We start from the raw sequence: 21,179 nt of genomic DNA, 5'->3' as shown, positions 1-21,179 counted from the left end.
ACGGAAACAGCAGTATTGCCTGATAAAGTAAATCCTCGTTAACATTTACTCATTTAAATTAAGCATATGATAATGTGCAAAGTTTTGCGGTTTTGCCTTTACAAACTATCACTTATTTAAATACGCCTTGAAACAAAACTGACAAACTTTAATATATGCCATTAAAGTATAAGAAAGTGATTCCATGATAATCGCCCGATACTTAGTATTTGAGGGTAAAGTATTTTGAATCCAATTACAGTACTATCTCGATAATCCGGACACCCTTAATGGTAGGGGTCGTCCGGATTATGGGGGTGCCCGGATTATAGATGATTTTTTTTTTCAACTAAACGTTGTTTTTTTGAAATGAACATAACGCAATTAAATTTTTTTTTTGCAACTAAACGTTGTTTTTTTGAAATGAACATAACGCAATTCAGATATATGTACGTACATAAATAGTTTTACCAAAAACAGTACAATCATACCTACATAATAATATGTACATCTGTACATAATCAAACATTTTTTTTATTTAGTATGTACTATTTCAAAAAAATTATTAATATTGGTCTGCTGCGAGTTCGCCAGCAACATTTTATCTGCAGTTTTATCTGCAGTCTTAAAACTAAAATATCCATAGCCGAAGCGTCAATTTGTTCTGCCCATTGTATAGCCTTGGAAAAAATATTTTTTGCTTCACCGCTACTTATAGTATTTACCGCTTCAACTATGGTTCAATCAGAATCAGCTTCTTCTATATTATTATTTTCCTAATAATAATGTCCACTCAATTCAGTTTGTCACTAAAGAATAAACACAACGCGTGATTTATGCTGTTGCATTTCGTATACATATACCATATTGTTGTTAAAGTACCGCTATTTTACGAAAAACTCACAAAGCAAACTAAAAATTAAAATACATACATATGTATGTACATATTGCGAAGCAAATTTGAAAAATGTCCGGATTATAGAGTAAAAAATGTTAAACTGTCCGAATTTAGCAGTTGTCCGGATTATAGATGTGACCGGACTACCGCGTGTCCGGATTATCGAGATAGTACTGTACATAAAATAACAACATGTAAGTTTAAACAAATAAAAAATCGATAATGCAAATTAATCGATAGATTGAAATACTTTCATACCCGATACTATTGAAAACGTCATTGATAATTTTGCAGATTTAACTTGTGTATTATTCGCTACTTGTTGGAAAAATTTAAACAAGTTATAATTTGGTTTTTATTCACTGTACGGTATGTTTTATGAGCAATCGTGCTTACTGTGCTTGGAAAAAACCAGCGCAACCGATGGTCGAATAAATATTGATTCTGAAGATCCGCAATCAGTAAAGATTCGTGAAGCAATTAAACAACATTTTAGAGAAGAGGTAAAATTTCCTGGAGTAGAAGTTATACTCTTTCAAAAATATTTCATCTTATAGCTCAGTATGATACCCTTTTTAACAACCAAAATAGTGTGCAACCAATGTTGGGAATTGGTACAATCATTTGATGAATTTTATGTTCGTGTACAAAAGGCGCACATAGCAGCGAGCGAAAAACTTAAATCTTTGCAAGAGTTGGAGATAGATGTAAAAGAAATTAAAGTAGAGACGGACACATTAGAGGAGTTTATTTCTCTTCCAAAACGTAAAAATAAACACTCACGCGGTCTCGAAAATGTTGAGGAAAATATGGAAAACGAATCAACATCCTTACAAGGAAACGGAGATAAGAATAAACAGTTGCATAATGTAGATGTAGAAAGTTTTGCTATTAAGAGTGAAGCTATACAAGATGATACACTGGATGCAAATTATTCCCCGCAAATATCAGAAGATGATAGTGAATCACGGAGCTCAATAGCAAAAGATGTTATAAAGCATGAAGAAGAGAAGGCATTGCGAACTAAAGGAAGGTCAAAACAAAAGCGAATCCAGCACAAGAGGGAAGCAAAGCAGCAGAATGAAAAGCGACGTAAAACCAAAGACTATGATGATTTTATTGCACAAAATTTTAAATTAAACTGCTGTCTTTGTCAAAAGTCTCTAACAGATTTCAAGGAACTAAAAAATCATTTTCGGGAACACCACCAAACCAACGGATATGTAAAATGTTGTGGCAAGAAATTACTTAAGCGAGGTGTGCTCGTTGATCATATTCGTGTTCACATCAACCCAGAATACTTCAAATGTCAACACTGCGAGAAGGTATTATGTGATCGAAGTGGTCTCGAAACCCATTTGCAGTATTTCCATGGTTCCAGAGAACGTACTTATCATTGCACCATTTGTTCTAAAGGCTTTTTCAGCCTAAAAGCTCTCACTCGACATTGTCTAATCCATACTCCCGACGAACAAAAAAATGTTAAGTGCGAACAATGTGATAAAGCGTAAGTGAAAGAATTGTAAAAAATTTTTCTTGTCAATTTTTGGGAAATTTTATAAAATTTTACTTGCAGATTCTGTAATCAATATAGCATGAAACAACACTTAGCGGTAGTTCATCTAAATTTATATGCGAAGATATGTGATATTTGCGGCAAAGCTTTAAACGGAAATGAAGCATTTCGACGGCACCAGGAGGAACATGCTGGTATACCCGCGTCCTCTGTGAAGTGTAATTTATGTAATACAGAACTTAAGACAAAATACGGACTGGCGCAACATATGAAAACAATGCACACCGAGGAGTATCAAACTCCCCAAGTCTGCCCAATTTGTTTCAAAGTATCTCCAAATCTACGAGCACATAGAAGTCATATGGAATATTTGCACGTCGCAGAAAAAAAACATGTTTGCAAGCTTTGTGACAAAGCATTCAAATTGCCAAAATGCCTTCGAGTAAATACTTTAACATTTTTATTTTTATTTTTATTATGAATTTTAACTTATTTAACAAATAACATTTAACAATTTTTTAGGAACATATGACAACACATACAGGAGAAGTTTTGTGTACTTGTACATTTTGCCCCCAAACCTTCAATTCTGCATCGAACATGTACGCTCATCGTAAACGAAAGCATCCAAAAGAATGGGCAGAAAAATGTGCAAATAAAAGAATCTACTCTGGAATAGTACAAAATATTCAAAAAGATTTGGAATCCACGATATAATCGCTGAATACAGACCATGCGCATTTTTAAAGATATGAACTAAAATATGTAAAAAGAACAATTGAGAAAATAAAAGGAAGAAAACTATTTAAAGTTGTGTTCGAATACAAAATTAGCCATCAATCCAAATTAAAGCTCGTATTAAAAAGCGCCTGTAGGTAGCTTACAGCTTACAATAGCTAAATTGAAGAAATTCAGCCTCCTGCTGTTAATTTATGGTAAGAATGTGTCTATTCGTCTCTAAAACGAGTACCGCTCAACGTTCCATGCGGTCTTCGGATTGATACCATACTTCTCTATACATCAGCGTTCTCTGTGAAATGAAAAATTAGTTTTAAGTAAGTGATCAAAGCGAATAGAGTACTATTCTATCATCATTGGGCACTGATGACAAGAAATTCGGTAAGGTGCATGTTTTACTAGTGGAATTCGCGGCTTCACCTGGCAATTTGTTTTAACATAATGTAAAGAAAATGTAGATGTGAGGTAAGATATGTAATATCTGATATATGATATTGTAATAAAGCTAAATGACTGCAAATACATTTGCTTTGTGTTTTATTTATTAAATTAATTGCTCAAATCTATTGCTATGAATTAAGTCATAAAGCAGTGTGAGGTCTGGTCTATGATATCTTTTGTTTGATTTATTGGTTTATTTTATTCAAAAATTTCTCTCATGCAGTGCGTCAAATATGGCTTCAGTGATCAACTGAAGTAGCTTGCTTTAAAGGTACTGCTAAACTTTTTTTCAACGCGCATTGCTCAGCCCACTCCACGTGTTTCTTCTTTCGGTGCGAATACATATTGGCATTTGATTTAAATGTTTGCGGGCAAAAACTACAGGTATATAGTGCTTCTCCGGTATGGGTCGCCATGTGCTCCTACGATTAAATTACAGCATAAAAAAAAGAGGTTGTCTGTAAAGTCGGTTTACTGACGATAGCTTAACGTGATAACGTCATAAGAAAATACTGATTGAATGGTTGCATTTTCAAAAGAAAATTTTAATTTTATTTGTTTGATAGATATTTTGTATGGATATAGAGAATGAGTTAACATTAACATAACATAATATACTTTAACATAACATAACACAACACAACATAACATAACATTACATTACATTACATAACATAACAAATTACCCCGTATTAAAGCACTTATCAACAGCTTTCATTTGATACCCATATTGTACATACACAACCAAAGGTTACCCGGGTCCACGTTTTGACCTATATCTCGAGACCCCAGTCACGGAGCGGCATGAAAAATACTCTGTACTAAAGCATTCACCAACAGCTTCAATTTGATATCCATATTGTACAAACACATTCTAGGGTCCACGTTTTGGTCTCTATCTCGAGACCCTAGTCACGGAACAGCATGAAACATACTCTGGACTAAAGCATTCACTAACAGCTTCCATTTGATACCCATATTGTACATACACATCCGAAGGTTACCCGGGTCCACGTTTTGACCTATATCTCGAGCCCTATTTCCAAAATAAAATATAATCCATGTTACTCGTGGATGATGTAGCTTTCGAATGGTGAAAGAATTTTTAAAATCGGTCCAGTAGTTTTGAGCCTATTCATTACAAACAAACAAAGTTTTCCTCTTTATAATATTAGTATAGACAACATATCTTATAAGGTATATGGTAAATATTACCATACATTTTTTCCTTCATATATAATAAAAAAATTAATAATTATAACATTAAAACAACAGGTATTATTAACAAACTTGGTTTTATTTTAAATTCTTCAAGTGAATCAAATTAATAATAATCAATAAGAAGGCACATGCAAATACAAATACGTGAATTTATATATGTAATATACATTTGCGCATATACATACATACATATGTACGCTCACTTAAGTAGGAGAGAGCAAGATATCGAACGTTGCCGTTCGTTTGCTTTGTCGTTCGTTCCGCCCTTTCGCTTGCGGTTCATTCAATGCAATGAGCAAGGTAACGGCAATGAGCAAGGTAACACTAATATGAGCAAGGTAACACTAATGAGCAAGGTAACACTAATATGAGCAAGGTAACGGCAATGAGCAAGGTAACGGCAATGAGCAAGGTAACACTAATATGAGCAAGGTAACTACATATGAACAGTAATGAGCAAGGTAACGACACATTTTTTCGTGCGGGCAGCCTGTTAAATCGAATTATAAGACGTTATCACGTCAAAAATATAATAATTTCTAGAAAACAAATACAAATAACATATTACTTTGAAATCGGTAAGTCTTTTGAATGCCTTATCGCATAACTTGCACACATGTTTCCTTTGTAAGGAATGCATATATTTTATGTGGTTACGATGAGCCTGTAGAGATGGTGAGACTTTGGAACAAATAGGACAAACTTGCGGCGTTTGATACTCTTCTGTATGCATGGTCTTCATGTGACGTGCTAAACCGTATTTTGTAGTAAGTGCAGCATCGCATAAATCACATTTTATTAGCTTACGCGGGATACCTGCATGCTCTGATTGATGCCTTTCAAGAGCGTCCCTACCTTTTATTGATATACCACAAATATCACATATTTTTGCATATGAATTCAAATGTGTAAGTCTCATGTGCTTTCTCAATTCAGCGCCATCTGGAAATCTGAATAAGAATAATTTAATAGAAATAGTGTACATTAATTATTGTTTGGTTGTACTATTTACGTTTTGTCGCACTCCAAGCATGGTACCGTTTTTTGATCTTCCGTAACATGAGTGTTATAGTGCTGTTTCAAGCAAGAAGCACGAAAAAAACTTTTAGCACATATAGCTCCAATAAATAGTAATTATTAATAAGGTTGTTAAATAAATTCCTGCTTTTTGTACTTAATATACACCTCTTCCTTGAAATGTAGCTCAATGACTTCTCGCTTATTTAAACCTTTGTCTTCTTTGGGATCTAAGTCTACTAGCTTCTTTGAACCTTCTAGGCATAACAAAGAATATGTATCATTAAACATTTTATTATTTTCGCTCTACTCCAAATAGTATATGCCAAATACACGAAAACAGCAATTCCTGCACCAACAAAATTGTTTACAACGCACAGTACTGCCACCTTATTGAATAGTTGATTGTTCAATAACTTTCAAAACAGGGGCTGTACTATCAAATTAATGATTAAGGTACGTTCACATATGCATTAATTACCAATAAATCCAAAAAATCAATGTACCGGTCATATATGGCAGATTACCTGCAAACTTGACAATCAGCTGTCAATACTGTTGAGAAAGGTTTTTCTTCATAGAAATTATTTTGAGGGAATATTTCGGTGTTTTTGGTTTGTTTAGTTGCTATTAACGATATGAAGAAAAGACAATGAGAAGGAATAGCTAATTTAATTGCGCAATTGGCTGTTAATAATAAACAGTTGGAGGAAATCTGTAAGCAACGTTTAGTGAGATTTCAAAAAATTATGGCAGTAATACGCATTCGAAATTCGATATTAGATTATAAGAGGACACACGCTTTGTTTCTGTTATATGAATGCATAGTTAATAATACCTAACAAAAATTTTATAAGAATTGTGCCTACAAACCTGTTTTCTTTCCCGTCATCCATTTTATTTAGTTTTTATTTACACGCGTAAAAATAATGATCTATTACACAGAAAACACAGGATTGTTTCAGACGAAACTCAAATAGAATTATTGCCGTTTTAAAATAGCGAGGGGAACTCGTAGACTCAAAGAGGCATTAAACATTCAATTAAGAACATTTCAGCAATTAAAGCCTTTACTGTAAACCAATTTAGCATACAAAAGTTATTATTAAATTGGCAGTAAATATGCGTAAGATTCTCTAAAGTAGGCTACAGACAACGAACATGTTCGTGTTCGCGAACAACCTGCTTGCTTTAATTAATCACTTTATTGATTTACTTTTCATTTACGCAATTGCCATTCAGCTCGCGAAATTTTTTAGTATTGCTACAAACCAAGATGACTGTAGGTGGCGTCTTCCCAAAACAGTTACTTTATTTTTCGCGTATTTGACAAGTCTGACGCCATGTCCCTTACAAATACAAAACAAACGAACAAGTGTAGGTCCACTCGTTTGTTTGGTTGTTTCCATTGCTTTCGCCCACTCTTATTCTTCACAAATAAGTAATTTAAGTTGTTGTTGTTGTAGCAGTATCTTCGCCCTGTCAGTGTAGTCTAGTTACCGGTCGTCTTCGTCTAGCTCATCTAACTGTAGGCCCAGGAAACAAGCTGTTTCGACGGGTTGGGTCGAGAGGGCGAGAGGTGTTAGATGAGTGGGTTTTATAGGGCATGTGAAAAGGTGGTTAGTGTCGTGCGGGGTGCCTTCACATGCCGGACATATGTTTAGTATGTCGGGGTCGATTCTGGATAGGTAGGACTTTAACCTGCTACAGTATCTAGAACGTAATTGTGCCAAAGTTACGCGGGACTCTCGGGGAAGCTGGAGCTCTTCGTCTGCGATAGGTGGTGGTTGAACTCCGATAACGGCATTCGGGGGTCGGGAGCTTAAGAAGGTGGTAAGGGTCTCCCGATGAATGTCGTTTATGGCCTGTCTGTACACTGTCAGATCCTGGAGTGGTCTGTCAGTTTTTTCCTGGATCTCGTCCACGTAATTAAGGAGATGTCTCCTGATGTGCCTGGGATGTGGCTCAGGCTCAAGCAGGTGTCTGCATGGGTGAGGCCTACGGTAACGCCCTAGCAGAAACTGCTTGCCGAGCATTTTGTTGTGCTCCTTTACAGGGAGCATGTGAGCCTCGTCGTGCAGGTGTTGGATTGGGGACATCAGGAGACATCCTGTCGCGGTCATAATAGCAGTATTTTGACAGGTCTGGAGCTTCGTCCAATGCGTATCACTGGTTCCAGGCGACCAGACAGGCGCAGCATAGTTTAGAACCGGTCGGCCTATTGCTTTGAAAGTCGACCGCAACATTTCTTTATCTTTGCCCCAAGTGCTGCCGGCAAGCGACTTGAGGACCTTGTTGCGATTCTGTACTCTCGTTGCAATAGCGGTTGTGTGCGCTGAGAAGGAGAGCAAGCTGTCAAAGGTGACTCCCAATATTCTTGGGTTATTAACGGTCGGTATTGGGGTATCATCGACGTGCACCTGAAGTTGCAGCTTGACCTCCTTTGTCCAGGTGGTAAAAAGGGTCAGCGTAGATTTAGTGGGAGAAAGTTTTAGGTTTCTCGCAGTGAAGAAGTGAGAAAGGCGGGCGAGGTAGACGTTTACTTTGGTGCATAGGCCATCAATGTCATTGCCCGACACCATTATTGTGCAGTCGTCGGCGTATGAAACCAGTGAGACTCCCTCTGGTGGCAGGGGGAGTTTCGAAATATAGAAATTAAAAAGCAAGGGTGAAAGGACACCACCCTGCGGTAGTCCTTGCTTTATTTTACTCTGTTTTGAAGTTTGGTCTCGAAATAACACCGACGAGTGACGACCACTCAGGTAGTTCGCGGTCCACCTCTTCAGCCCTGGCGGGAGTGTCGACTGTAAAATGTCATCTAGTAGCGTGGCGTGGCTGACTGTATCGAAAGCCTTTTGTAGGTCCAACGCTACTAGGACAGTCCTCTCGCAGGGGCGGTTTTGGTTTAGTCCACGGTTTACCTGGGTGTTTATGACGGTGAGTGCCGTGGTGGTGCTGTGCACTCTGGTGTGAGGCTGGAGTCAGGTGTTCTGTGAGGAGTGGGAGTAGAAGGGCTTCAAGCGTCTTCACTACTGGGGAAAGGAGAGTTATCGGACGATAAGACTCCCCTTGGTTGGCGGGTTTCCCAGGCTTCAGTAGTGGGACCACTCTCCCTAATTTCCACTTATCAGGAATGATGAGAGTGGCCATGGACAGGTTGAAGACCTTGGTGAGGAATTCTACTCCCAAACAACATCATGGCATGATGAATCGATACCATTCAAGTCGATATATCTCCTTGGAATAACCGTGTTGTGCTATACAATTTCGTATCGCCATGATGCAGGAACGTTAAGCAAGTAAATAGAACGCTCCATCTATTTTCAAGCAAATGGATATCTACATATGTATGTAAGGGCCTCTCGAGTGTGGCAATCCTTGCAGTTGGGCATGCAGCTAGCGTTTTTACATTTTTGAATGCGTCAAAATAATGTATTAGGGCAATTTAATTTAATCACGATTTTGTTTTTATTTTTTAATCCAAGCTCTGAAGCTAAAAAATGTTTTCTGTCAAATTTACCCTCCTTAGAAATAAGCACCTTGCTTTGAGAATCTGTAAGTTAAAAAGAAAAACAAAATACTTTCAAATTTTGTTTTTGTACGACTAAACCATGGTATTAGCAATCACCATGAATAGATTCGCCTTGGCTGAAATTCTATCACGAAGTGCATGTAGTTGTTGTTGTTGTAGCAGTATCACGAACTGGATCGTTAAATGTGGTTTGCTTACTCGAAATGAAGTACTTTCAGTATCGAAGCTTTTCATTTGCGGCTTCCTTTCAATAATAAACTAAGACCTATCGTTGTTGCTAGACAAATAGTCTCGAGAATTAAGAAGATAGTATTATGGTATAAAAAAGAATTGCCATGAATTTTCAAATATAAATCAAACACGTCGAAAGAGAAATTTTCATCTCATTAAGCTTATTTTTTTTTTCCAGCATCATTATCCAGTATTCACTTCGCCTGGCATTTGTACCATAGTTTCCGTGCACTTGCACTTCGTGTCTTTTCCTTTTTGTGTATTCGAGAAAAGACCACAAAAAGACATCATTCTCACCTCGACCACTTACTGAGATGATACCACTTCTTTCTTCTTTCCATTCCCAAATTTGAGTCTTTGGGTTTACTAAATGGTTTAACCCTATTACAAATTTTAAACTTTATACTATTTCGTGCACCGAATAGTTTCTAAAGTGCTATAATTTCCAATGGTTTAAGATATTTCGCGATCACATTGTATGTATGGAAACGGATTCAAATAGTTTATTTATTTTGCCAACTTCAGTAATTACTATTTCTTCAGTAATTACTATTTCCTAATTTATATCATTAAACATTTGCTTTGCTTGCATCAGACAGCTCTATCATGGGTGCCACATCTTTTTGAATATTTTGCCCCATTCCAATGGAAATTCTTTTTTTTGCACATTTTTCTGCCCATTCTTTTGGATGCTTTCGTTTACGATGAGTGTACATGTTCGATTTAGAATTGAACGTTTGGGGACAAAATGTGCAAGTACAGAAAACTTCTCCTGTATGTGTTGTCATATGTTCCTATAGAATTAAAATACATACTTAAGTTAAATGCATTAACAAAATGGGTCAGCAGTATTTACTTGTAGGCTTTTTGGCGATTTGAATGCTTTGTCACAAAGCTTGCAGGCATGCTTTTTTTTATTGAGGTGCATATACTCAATATGGCTTCTATGTGCCATTAGAGTTGGAGATAATTTAGAGCAAAATGGACAGACTTGGGGAGTTTGATACTTCTCGGTATGCATAGTTTTCATGTGCCGCGCCAATCCGTATTTTGTCTTAAGCTCTGCATTACATAAATTACACTTCACAGAGGACGCGGGTATACCAGCATGTTCCTCCTGATGCCGTCGAAATGCTTCATTTCCGTTTAAAGCCTTGCCACAAATATCACATATCTTCGCATATAAATTTAGATGAACAAGCGCTAAGTGTTGCTTCATGCTGTACTTATTACTGAATCTATACGTAAAATTGTAAAATTACGCAATGTTAACTGTAGGGTTTTTTATAATTATTTCACTTACGCTTTATCGCATTGTGTGCACTTAATATTTTTCTGTTCGTCTGGTGCATGTATTAGACAATGTCGAGCTAGAACTTTACTGCTGAAAAAGCTTTTGGAACAAATAGTGCAATGATAAGTACGTTCTCTGGAACCATGAAAATACTGCAAATGCTTTTCGAGACCATTTCGATCACATAATACCTTCGCGCAGTGTTGACATTTGAAATATTCTGGGTTGTTGTGAACATTAATATGATCAACAAGCACACCTCGGTTAAGTAATTTCTTGCCACAACACATTACATATCCAATTGTTTTGTGGTGCTTGCGAAAATGACTTTTTAATTCCTTAAAGTCTGTTAGAGACTTTTGACAAAGAAAGCAGATTAATGTAAAATTTTGTGCAATAAATTCATCATAGCCCGTAGTTTTATGTCGCTTTTTATTTTGTTGCTTCGTTTCTCTCTTTTCTTTTGTCCGTTTTTTTCTTGGCCTTCCTTTAGCCCGCAATATTTTATGTGGGGCACGTTGCAATGCCTTCTCTTCTTCATGCTTTTTAACGTCTTCTGATACTGAGCTCCGTGATTCACTCTCATCTTCTAAAATCTGCGGTGAATTTTTTGCATCTAATGTATCATCTTGTATAGCTTCACACTTAATAACAAGATTTTCTTCATTTACATCCTGATCCTGTTCAGTGTTATATCCGTTTCCTTGTGGAGCAATTGACTTGTACTCCACATTTTTCTCAACAGTTTCGAGACCGCGTGAGTGCTTACTTCGACGATTTGGAAGAGAAATAAACTCCTCTAACGTGTTCGTTTCCACTTTAATTTCTTTTACTTCTATCTCCAACTCTTGCAAAGATTTAAGTTTGTCGCTCGCTGCTAAGTGCGCCTTCTGTACACGAACATAAAACTCATCAAAAGATTGTACCAATTCCCAGCATTGGTTACACACGACTTTGGTTGTTAAAAAAGGTATCATACTAAGCTATAAGATAAAATATTTTTGAAAAAGTACAACTTCTGCTGCAAGAAATTTTACCTCTTCTCTAAAATGTTGTTTAATTGCCTCATGAATCTTTACTGATTGCGGATCTTCAGAATCAATATTTATTCGACCATCAGTTGCGCTGGTTTTTTCCAAGCACAGTAAACACGATTGCTCGTAAAACATTCCGTACAGTGAATAAAAACCAATTTATAAATTGTTTTGATTTTTCCAACAAGACACGAATAATACACAAGTTAAATCGGCAAACTATCAATGGCTTTTTTAACAGTATCGGTTGTAAGAGTATTTCATTATATCGATTTATTTGGCGCTATCGATTTTTTATTTGTTTAAACTTACATGTTGTTATTTTATGTAATTCGATTCAAAATAGTGAAAATACCCTAAGTATCCGGCGATTGACATGGAATCGCTTTCTTACACTTTAATGATATATATTAAAGTTTGTCAGATTTTGTGTCATTGCATATTTAAATAAGTGATAGTTTGCAAAGTGAATTCTAGTTACAAAACTTTGTTAATTTTCAAATGCCAAATTTGAAAGAGTAAATACAAGGTGGGCCAAATAAGACCTACTAATGACTAAAGACTACTGCCTAGGAGTAAGCGCGTTGCTCCATCTTGTTGAAATCACAAATTAGGAGGCTGGAATTTAGAACAATGCCGATCTTGGAATTTCTGGCAAACTATAATGTTTTTTTTAATGAAACTTGGTGGAGATGTTAGTGAGGTGTTAAGGAACACTCTTTATAACTTTAAATTAATCGGGAAATAATAATTTTTTAATTATTTACATTCAAAATGCGGCTGGAATTTAGAACAATGCCGATCTTGGAATTTCTGGCAAACTATAATGTTTTTTTTAATGAAACTTGGTGGAGATGTTAGTGAGGTGTTAAGGAACACTCTTTATAACTTTAAATTAATCGGGAAATAATAATTTTTTAATTATTTACATTCAAAATGCCCTTGGGAACATCAGTATAATTTGCCACATTACACTCTATATTTTTTAACATTTCACTATAAATCACCAAATATACACTCACACGCGTGTTTGTACCGATTTTTATGCTAATATTCCAATTATATCTATTAAAATTAAATGCAAATTCATTTGCCTATGCAATCACATTCCAATTTTAAGCGCGAACAAGAAGAAGATTGGAATTACAAGAGTATGGTGTTGCCGGATGCCTGCAAATGAAAACAAAAATTAAGTACTTGAGTTTAGTGTTAATGATGGGAATGGGGGTTATTGTGCCTGCTTACTACATACACGCATATGACGTTTTAATTTTGGGTTCAATGGTTTTAACACGGAAAGGAGTTTTACGCAAAAATACTGTGGATTGCGTAGCCGGAGTTGGACTGATGAGGGTTATTTTTTTGAAGTGCGGCCGAAGGCCGCCCACGCGAAAAGGAGTTCTACGCAAAAATACTGTGGATTGCGTAGCCGGAGTTGGACTGATGAGGGTTATTTTTTTGAAGCGCGGCCGAAGGCCGCCCACGCGAAAAGAAGTTCTACGCAAAAATACTGTGGATTGCGTAGCCGGAGTTGGACTGATGAGGGTTATTTTTTTGAAGCGCGGGCGAAGGCCGCCCACGCGAAAAGGAGTTCTACGCAAAAATACTGTGGATTGCGTAGCCGGAGTTGGACTGATGAGGGTTATTTTTTTGAAGTGCGGCCGAAGGCCGCCCACGCGAAAAGGAGTTCTACGCAAAAATACTGTGGATTGCGTAGCCGGAGTTGGACTGATGAGGGTTATTTTTTTGAAGTGCGGCCGAAGGCCGCCCACGCGAAAAGGAGTTCTATGCAAAAATACTGTGGATTGCGTAGCCGGAGTTGGACTGATGAGGGTTATTTTTATGAAGCGCGGCCGAAGGCCGCCTACGCGATAAAGAGTTCCACGCAAAAATACTGTGTTAATTAATTTAATTTAATTTTAATTACTTTATTATTTTTTGTGATACGCTTAATATCATTGTTTTTAAGTTTAAATGAGTTGTATGTTTTTATTTTCAAATTCATTTCTCAACTTTAAATTACAGCAAAAAATACTGCAGTTTTACAATGAACCTTCCACTGAACATCCCTGCGTGCGAACTTCGTTTTCATTTCAGGTGTATGGCAACACCAACTTTTCGCTAAATTATAGAACTTTAATATTAAATTACTTAAAAACTATAAGCCTCCGCAGGTTCTGTTTTCAGTTTTAAGATGGGGATACACCCCTCTATCACCCCCTTTTTACCGTTTTTTCCAAAGCGATCGGCATTATACTAAATTCTAGCCAATTAGGATACTGCTCCGCCATTGGCCGCAAAAAGTTTTCAATGTTCTGTAAGAAGCTCCTGAAATCGATTCCGGCGTTTAATCCTCATTTTCGAAGAAATATGGACCGATAACTCTAGTGGCCATAACACCGCACCAAGCATTACATTTAGATGGGTGCAACTGATGTTGGTGTGTTGCCCTTGGATTTTCAGAGCCCCACAATCTACAGTTTTGTTTGTTGGCATAACCATTTAAATGGAAATGCGCTTCATCCGCAAAACTCGAAAATTTTAACGCGTTGTGTTGTACTGTAAGGTTCCATAATAAATTTCCAACAATTCAATTATAACCTACAAAAAGAGAAAAATAAATATGTCAAAAAATAAAAGTTATTTGTGCTTAACATTAGTAGGTCTTATTTGGCCCACCCTGTACTAACGAAAATTTATTTTAGCACTGAGGATGAGATGATTGTTTAAATGACGGTCAGATAGAATGCTGATGGAGTGGCGCACATAGGCCGGATAAGGAGACAAAAAATATTTTTATTCAGATGACTTATATATATTACGGTCAAGGCGAATGAGTATTATTGCAAGGCAGGCTCACTATCCCCTACGTCAAGGTTAACATTTTTTGTGCATTTCGGTTTATTTGGCAAAAATACCCATTATGTAGTAAATGCAAGAGATAATTAGAATAAATATTCACCTTCTCTAAAAATCTTCTTAGATGAGAAAATTGTTTAGTGAGAGATAATAATACCCACTTATTGTTTATTTCCGAAATTATTAATTTAAATCAAATAAATAATTGGCGCGTATGCTTTTGTTACGTGTTTGGCTGAACTTCTCATATATGTGGGGTGTGTCTTGATGTTGACTTACGGTTTTAAGTCGACACCGAACGGCAAATAATTTTTTGACATGAAAAAGACAGAAATACACTAGGAGGTTTGATACACAGAGATTCAAGCCTATACTCCCGAATGGTAGTCACACACCAACTCATTCGGCTACGGCGATTTAGCTACTCCAATATTCTTGCCAAAGATAAGACATTAACTCCTTTTCCTATTTTTTCAATAATTTCACATTTTTTCTTTAATGGCCTAGATTTCTACTAAGGCATGATGGTACTATTAATTTATTAGCGTTCAGAAACTTTAAAAATATTTATAAAAAGCACACTCATCAAACGGTTTGCACTCGGAAAAAAAAAAAAAATCAAATCAATCATTAAGAACCAATGTACAATTTGTGGAGAATCGAGTATGTACATGTTTTTCTTTCTGATTATTTCTGGGCTTCTTTTTTTGTTGCTTTTAAAAACTTGCATATAGTTTCTAATATATCAAAATTATACAATTCGGGACTCCACTCTGTGTATTCAAAATGCCCTTATATGTTAGTATTCAGATATTTATTTGTTTTCCCAATTTTTGCAATTGATATACATAAATAAGATTTTACATTTATTTTGATTCTTCTGCATCCACCGATTCTATTATAGATTCCAAATCTTTTTGGATTAGTTGTGCAATTCCGGTTGAACTTCTTTTCTTCGGACATTTTTCTGCCCATTCCTTTGGGTGTTTTCGCTTACGATGAGCGTACATATTTGCGTTAGAGTTAAACGTTTGGGGACAAAATGTACATGTATACAAAACTTCACCAGTATGTGTCGTCATGTGCTCCTAAAAATTTAAATACACATATTAAATACGATACACAAACTTTCGTATGTAAAAATATTCACTCGTAAGTCCTTGGGACTTTTAAAGGCTTTGTCACAAAGTTTGCAGACATGTTTTTTTTCTGTGGCGTGCATATATTTAAAATGTGTTTGATGCGCTGGAAGGGTTGGTGACACTTTTGAGCAAATGGGACAGACCTGAGGTGTTTGATACTCCTCCGTGTGCATTACTTTCATGTGACGGGCCAAACCGTACTTTGTCGTAAGTTCAGCGTCACATAATTCGCATTTAATCAGTGATCTCGGTAAATCAGAATGTTCTTCCTGGTGTCGGCGAAATGCTTCGCTTCCGTGAAAGGATTTTCCACAGATGTCACATATTTTGGCATATAAATGTAGATGTACCAGCTTTAAATGCTGTGTCATTTTGTATTCATTACAGAACCTATAATTAGTATAGTTACATTATTGTAACGAATAAAAAGAGAAGCAAAACGAACATGAATTTTGAACCTACGTTTTCTCACATTGCGTACACTTAACAATCTTTTGTTCATCTGAAGCATGTATTAAAGAATGTCGAGCAAGAACTTCACGACGAAAGAATCGTTTAGAACAAATATCACAATGATAAATACGTTCTCTAGAGCCATGAAAAAATTGAATATGCGTTTCAAGCCCACGACGGTCGACCAATAATTTGTCGCAATGCTGACATTTGAAGTATTCGGGGTCGTTATGAAAGTAGATATGGTCAACGAGTATACCTCGTTTAAGAAACTTCTTTCCACAACATTTTACATATCCATCTATTTGATGCTGTTCCCGATAATGAATTTTTACTTCTCTAAAATCTGTTAGAGATTTTTGGCAAAGAAAGCAGACTAATTTAAAATGTTGGGCAATGAAGTCATCATAGTCCGATGTTTTATGCCGTGGTTTGTTTTTTTGTTTTGGCTCTCGCTTTTGTTCACTTTGCTTTCTTTTTAACCTTTTTTTAGTACGCACCTTCTTTTTCAACTGTAAAGAACGCACCATGAAGATGTCGTTAGGACTTGGACGTATTGGACTTCCTAATTCATTTCCGTCATCAGATAATTTCGAAGAATAATTTCCGTCTGCCGTTTCCTCTGGCAATATTTCACTTTTAATATCTACTTTTTCTATATTTTTATCTTGCTGGTTATCTTGAATATTATTGCTATTTGGAAATATCAGTTGCTCAATTCTAACACTACATTCTTTTAAGGCAATCGGCAGAAAATCTAAAGAATTCTCAGTCACCTTTTGACGACGAGGACGGCCACGACGACGTTTTGGAGGTGATGCTAACTCGTCTATTGCATCAGGCTTTACTTTTATTTCTGTATCGGTTATCTCTAGCTCTTGTAATGATTTCAGAGTGTTACTTGCTGCCAAGTGTGCGTTCTGCACACGCACATAGAATTCATGAAAAGATTGGACCAATTCCCAACATTGATTGCATACAACTTTCGTTGAAAAGTATGCCAACATGCTCAGCTATAAAGAAGAATTACCTTTAAATTAAAATCACATCTCTACCGGAAGCCTCACCTCTTCCTTGAAATGCTTTTCGATAATTTCACTGACTTTCACAGATTGCAGCTCTTCAGAATCTATATTTATTTGGCCACTGAAAGGACTACATTTTTCCAAGCACAGTATACAGGACAATTTATCAAACATCTTCCGAATTTATAGCCAACTTGTGAAAAAGTGCAATTCTTTACGTAGATAAATTTATTTTATAACTGAATCCAAGATGAATCTCATTGTTTATATGATGAAGAAAGTTGCCACCTATTATCATATTATATTACATGATATTTATTTATTCATTTAATAATCTAAAAATGCAGTACCTATTTCTTACCTTCTATAAAAACAGATTAATGATAAATAATTTATTCACAAAACTCTTAAACTTATAATTTACGTGTTTCATTTTAATGAATGAACGAAAATGTAACGTCTCTTAGGCTTTACCGAAAAAGAATATTAGAGAATACTAACATGTTGAAGTGGTACTTTATGGAAGAAATATCTAGACTAATATGATTTGAAAGCGAATTATATTCTTTCACAGTTCTAGAAATGAGATCATTGGAAACATAATTGGTTTTAACCATCGCTAACCAGAAAATATCATGATTTCACAAGTTTCGCTGAGAAATATACCTATAAATTAAATTTCTCGAGAAGTGATCCACATCGATCAAATCGACAACAAAAGTGAGGGAGAGAATAGGCCTTCTAATATCAAGTATTTTTAGATTAATGAGAACCGACTTTTATAGGATCAGGTTGGATCAGGTAAATTCAATTCGTATGCAAAGCATAACGCGCAAAGGATTTCTGGACACGTTCAAGCCTACAAATATTACAAGCATAATATGGTATCCAAATATAGACCACGTATTCCAAATGCGAAAGGTATATAACTTCTTTAGGGTGCATGGATCAATAATGTCCGAACTAAAACATCAAATGAAAGCAGGTTCAGAATATGACTTTGCAATGGTGTAACTTAAATGTCTTTGATAAGAGAATCTAATGTCAAATACCACACCAAGATCAATAATTTCACTTCGATTGGATAAACTAGAACCACCGATGTGGTAGGATAACAAGATTCAGAATAAGAGACATAAAAACTCTTGTTTATAATACATATGTGATTAGGTTTAATTTATTTTTTTAAACCTCTTTTTCTAGAGCTTTTAGAAAAGTTTGATAATGTTTTTATTGCTGGGGATTGTGGGAGGACTCCATTGGCTCTAATAATGATCAAGTTGCTACATGATTCCAAACTTAGGAGTCGAAATAATAGTGAATTAACCTTCAAAAAAAATTTGAAGGACATAGAGGGTTCAGTTCTTGACTCTGACCTGTGTCGAAAACAAATGCTCATGGAAGGTTCGACCTTTTTCCTCAGGGAAGAGTCATCATCTCCCAATCATAGTTGAAATTGAAAATGTAAAATAAATTATATGAATCGTAAATCCAATACTAATGAAGCTTGGATATTTGTTAAAAGTTTACGTAGCTTAAAAGTTTGAACAGATAAAATAACAGAAACAACTTAAGATACTTAAACACCTTAAAGGCCGAGTTCGGGATGGGGGATCGACCTGACAAAACGAGGGGCGGAACCCGTGTCTCCATCTTTGACTTTTTCGTATGATAAAATGGTGGCCGCTCTCGGCGGGAAGAGGAAAAGGACAAGATCGGTCACCTATGTATGAAATGGTTAAGTTACTTACAGATAAATGTCGATGTGTTTTACTTACGACCATGAATGATTCCTATCTGTCAAACAATGTTAGAGACATTTACAGTTTCAAAAACTGTTTTTCTAAAAATAGTCAATTTGGTGATAAAGAAAAGATTACTGGGCTGTTGGACGAGCTGGCAGCCTTTCACTTTTGCTTAGCAAATGCTACATGAAATCGTTTTCTATAAAAATAGCAATAATAAAATCTTAAATCTCTGGCGTCAATTAGGATTGATAGCAGTTATGTGGAGTGAATTGGGAATTTCCTCTTGAAGAGAGGGGAAAGAGACGATGGGTGTGCCAGACCCCGTTGCTCTTCAACATATTTTCGAGTCAACTATACACAATTGCTGATGAAAACACGTTCTTATATCAGTTTGCGGATATTCAATCAAATAATAATTCAACAAAAAAAAAAGTTTTGCTCTATTAAAGGCGAAAATAAAAGTCAGGCCGCGGAAATTGTGAATGATGTTTATGGTGCCGATATTTTAACGGCTAATTACGTTCAGGCATTTTTCATGTTAAAGAAAATGTAGCTAAAATCACTTGAATAATCGAAATGGACCGACCTTCAAATTCGATTCAAAATATTTCATACATATTTCATATGTTAGTATTCCGCGATCTTCATTGAATCGCTTTCGTATACTTTAATAAATTATATTCAAGTATTTCATGCTTTGTTTCACGATGTATTTAAATGAGTCATAGTTTGCAAAGCGAATTCTACAAAACTTTGTTAATTTTCAAATGCCTGATTTGAATGAGTAAATATTAACGCGGTGGTGCTCATAGGCCAGAATCAGTGTCGGCCCGGTAACGTGAAATCGACTGTCGTGTAAAAATTCTAAATTTTTTGTATTTTCACGCATACGTTTCCAATTTTCTGCTAATATTAAACACTAATGTCTTTTGCTATTTTTTCTATAACTTCATATTTTTTCTTAAATGAAGTGGATTTCTACTAGGGCATAATGGTACTATCAATTTATTAGCACTCAGAAACTTCAAAAACACGAAGAAACGAGTACCTGATTATTTACGGGTTTCTTCTTTTTTGTTACGTTTCATTATTTAGAGGTTTTCGATTGTTCACTACTTAGAGTGCTTCACTTCATGTTCCAGAAACGATTGCATATAGTTTCTAATGTACCAAATTATACAAGTTGGGACTCCACATTGTGTATTTAAATGCCCTTATGTTAGTATTGAGATAGTTTATTTGTTTTGCCAAATGACGCAACTGATATTCATTAATTTTTTACTCATATCATTGGAGATATAGGTACTTACATATAGCTCGTTTGTTCTTAACTAAATTGAAGAGCGTTCTGCGTTTTCTAATGTAGAATTAGGTCTGTTCATGAAGCAAATAATTTGTAACATGTTAATGTATCCGAAAAACTTGCAAAGTAGTGGAAAGTGAGAGAGCAAAATGACATTTCACTTTGAGGGGAAGTTGCAAGTTCTTACTTGAAAGAATTTGCAAGTGAGAAAAGCAGCTGATCGCAAAGTAAAAATAAACACTAAATTTATACAGTTTGTTTGAAGTCATATATTTAATAAGAACCTGTCTATGATATAAAGGTATGTACTTCTGCCTCCACTCACTGTTGCTGCAGTTTCCAAAATACAAATTGAAAACATTGAATGTACTTTTGTGTTTTAAGCTTGCACTTCTTGGTTATTAACTAATTTGGCAATATACATATATACATACATTTATAGACGGAAGCAAGGAAAATATGAAGGAAGCTGTGATTATAACAGCAATATAATTCTTGTGGACAAAATAAAATCATGTGATGCTATTATTTTGTGTCCTGCTCCATAAAGTTTAGCAAAAAATCCCATCCCCCTTGGTGGAGCAGTGAGCTCTCAAAACTAAGGGAAAAATCTAGATCAACGTTTGACCTCAGCTACTCGACAGGAAATTGGCAATTGTACAAAGAGAGTCGGAGACAGTACAAGAAGGCAATTAGGACCGCCAAGAAAGAGAGCTGGAGCGAATTTTGTTCGTCAATCGAATCCACC

The 21,179-nt window shown here is 35.8% G+C and overlaps 3 protein-coding genes across 4 annotated transcripts; 1 reads left to right on the top strand and 2 right to left on the bottom strand.

Annotated features, from left to right (window-relative positions):
• Window positions 1-1,149: 1,149 nt before the first annotated feature.
• LOC129244429 (transcription factor grauzone-like) lies at window positions 1,150-3,197 on the top strand. The gene is made up of 4 exons (XM_054882051.1): window positions 1,150-1,380; window positions 1,435-2,384; window positions 2,454-2,835; window positions 2,916-3,197. The coding sequence occupies exons 1-4, from the start codon at window positions 1,249-1,251 to the stop codon at window positions 3,108-3,110; spliced, it is 1,659 nt and encodes a 552-aa protein (XP_054738026.1). The 5' UTR covers window positions 1,150-1,248; the 3' UTR covers window positions 3,111-3,197.
• A 456-nt stretch (window positions 3,198-3,653) lies between these two features.
• Window positions 3,654-12,322, bottom strand: LOC129244091 (transcription factor grauzone-like). The gene is made up of 8 exons (XM_054881708.1): window positions 11,905-12,322; window positions 10,877-11,850; window positions 10,430-10,811; window positions 10,149-10,367; window positions 5,968-6,116; window positions 5,806-5,867; window positions 5,362-5,735; window positions 3,654-3,994 (listed from the first exon to the last, which is right to left on the bottom strand). Exons 1-8 carry the CDS (start codon window positions 12,034-12,036, stop codon window positions 3,812-3,814), a joined length of 2,475 nt encoding a protein of 824 aa, XP_054737683.1. The 5' UTR covers window positions 12,037-12,322; the 3' UTR covers window positions 3,654-3,811.
• Window positions 12,323-15,579: 3,257 nt separating this feature from the next.
• On the bottom strand, window positions 15,580-17,637 carry LOC129246179 (transcription factor grauzone-like). Of its 2 annotated transcripts, none has more exons than XM_054884762.1 (4): window positions 17,423-17,637; window positions 16,365-17,368; window positions 15,911-16,292; window positions 15,580-15,848 (listed from the first exon to the last, which is right to left on the bottom strand). In XM_054884762.1, the coding sequence occupies exons 1-4, from the start codon at window positions 17,552-17,554 to the stop codon at window positions 15,627-15,629; spliced, it is 1,740 nt and encodes a 579-aa protein (XP_054740737.1). In that variant the 5' UTR covers window positions 17,555-17,637; the 3' UTR covers window positions 15,580-15,626. The 2 variants fall into 2 exon arrangements, with proteins under 2 accessions (XP_054740737.1, XP_054740738.1); XM_054884763.1 differs by having other exon boundaries at window positions 16,046-16,292.
• Window positions 17,638-21,179: the final 3,542 nt, after the last annotated feature.

The sequence above is a fragment of the Anastrepha obliqua genome, chromosome 4 (genome assembly GCF_027943255.1).
Source record: "Anastrepha obliqua isolate idAnaObli1 chromosome 4, idAnaObli1_1.0, whole genome shotgun sequence".
Taxonomy (NCBI): Eukaryota; Metazoa; Arthropoda; class Insecta; order Diptera; family Tephritidae; genus Anastrepha; species Anastrepha obliqua.
Note: the sequence above shows the minus strand (reverse complement) of the source record. Positions and strands in the feature narration are given on the sequence as shown.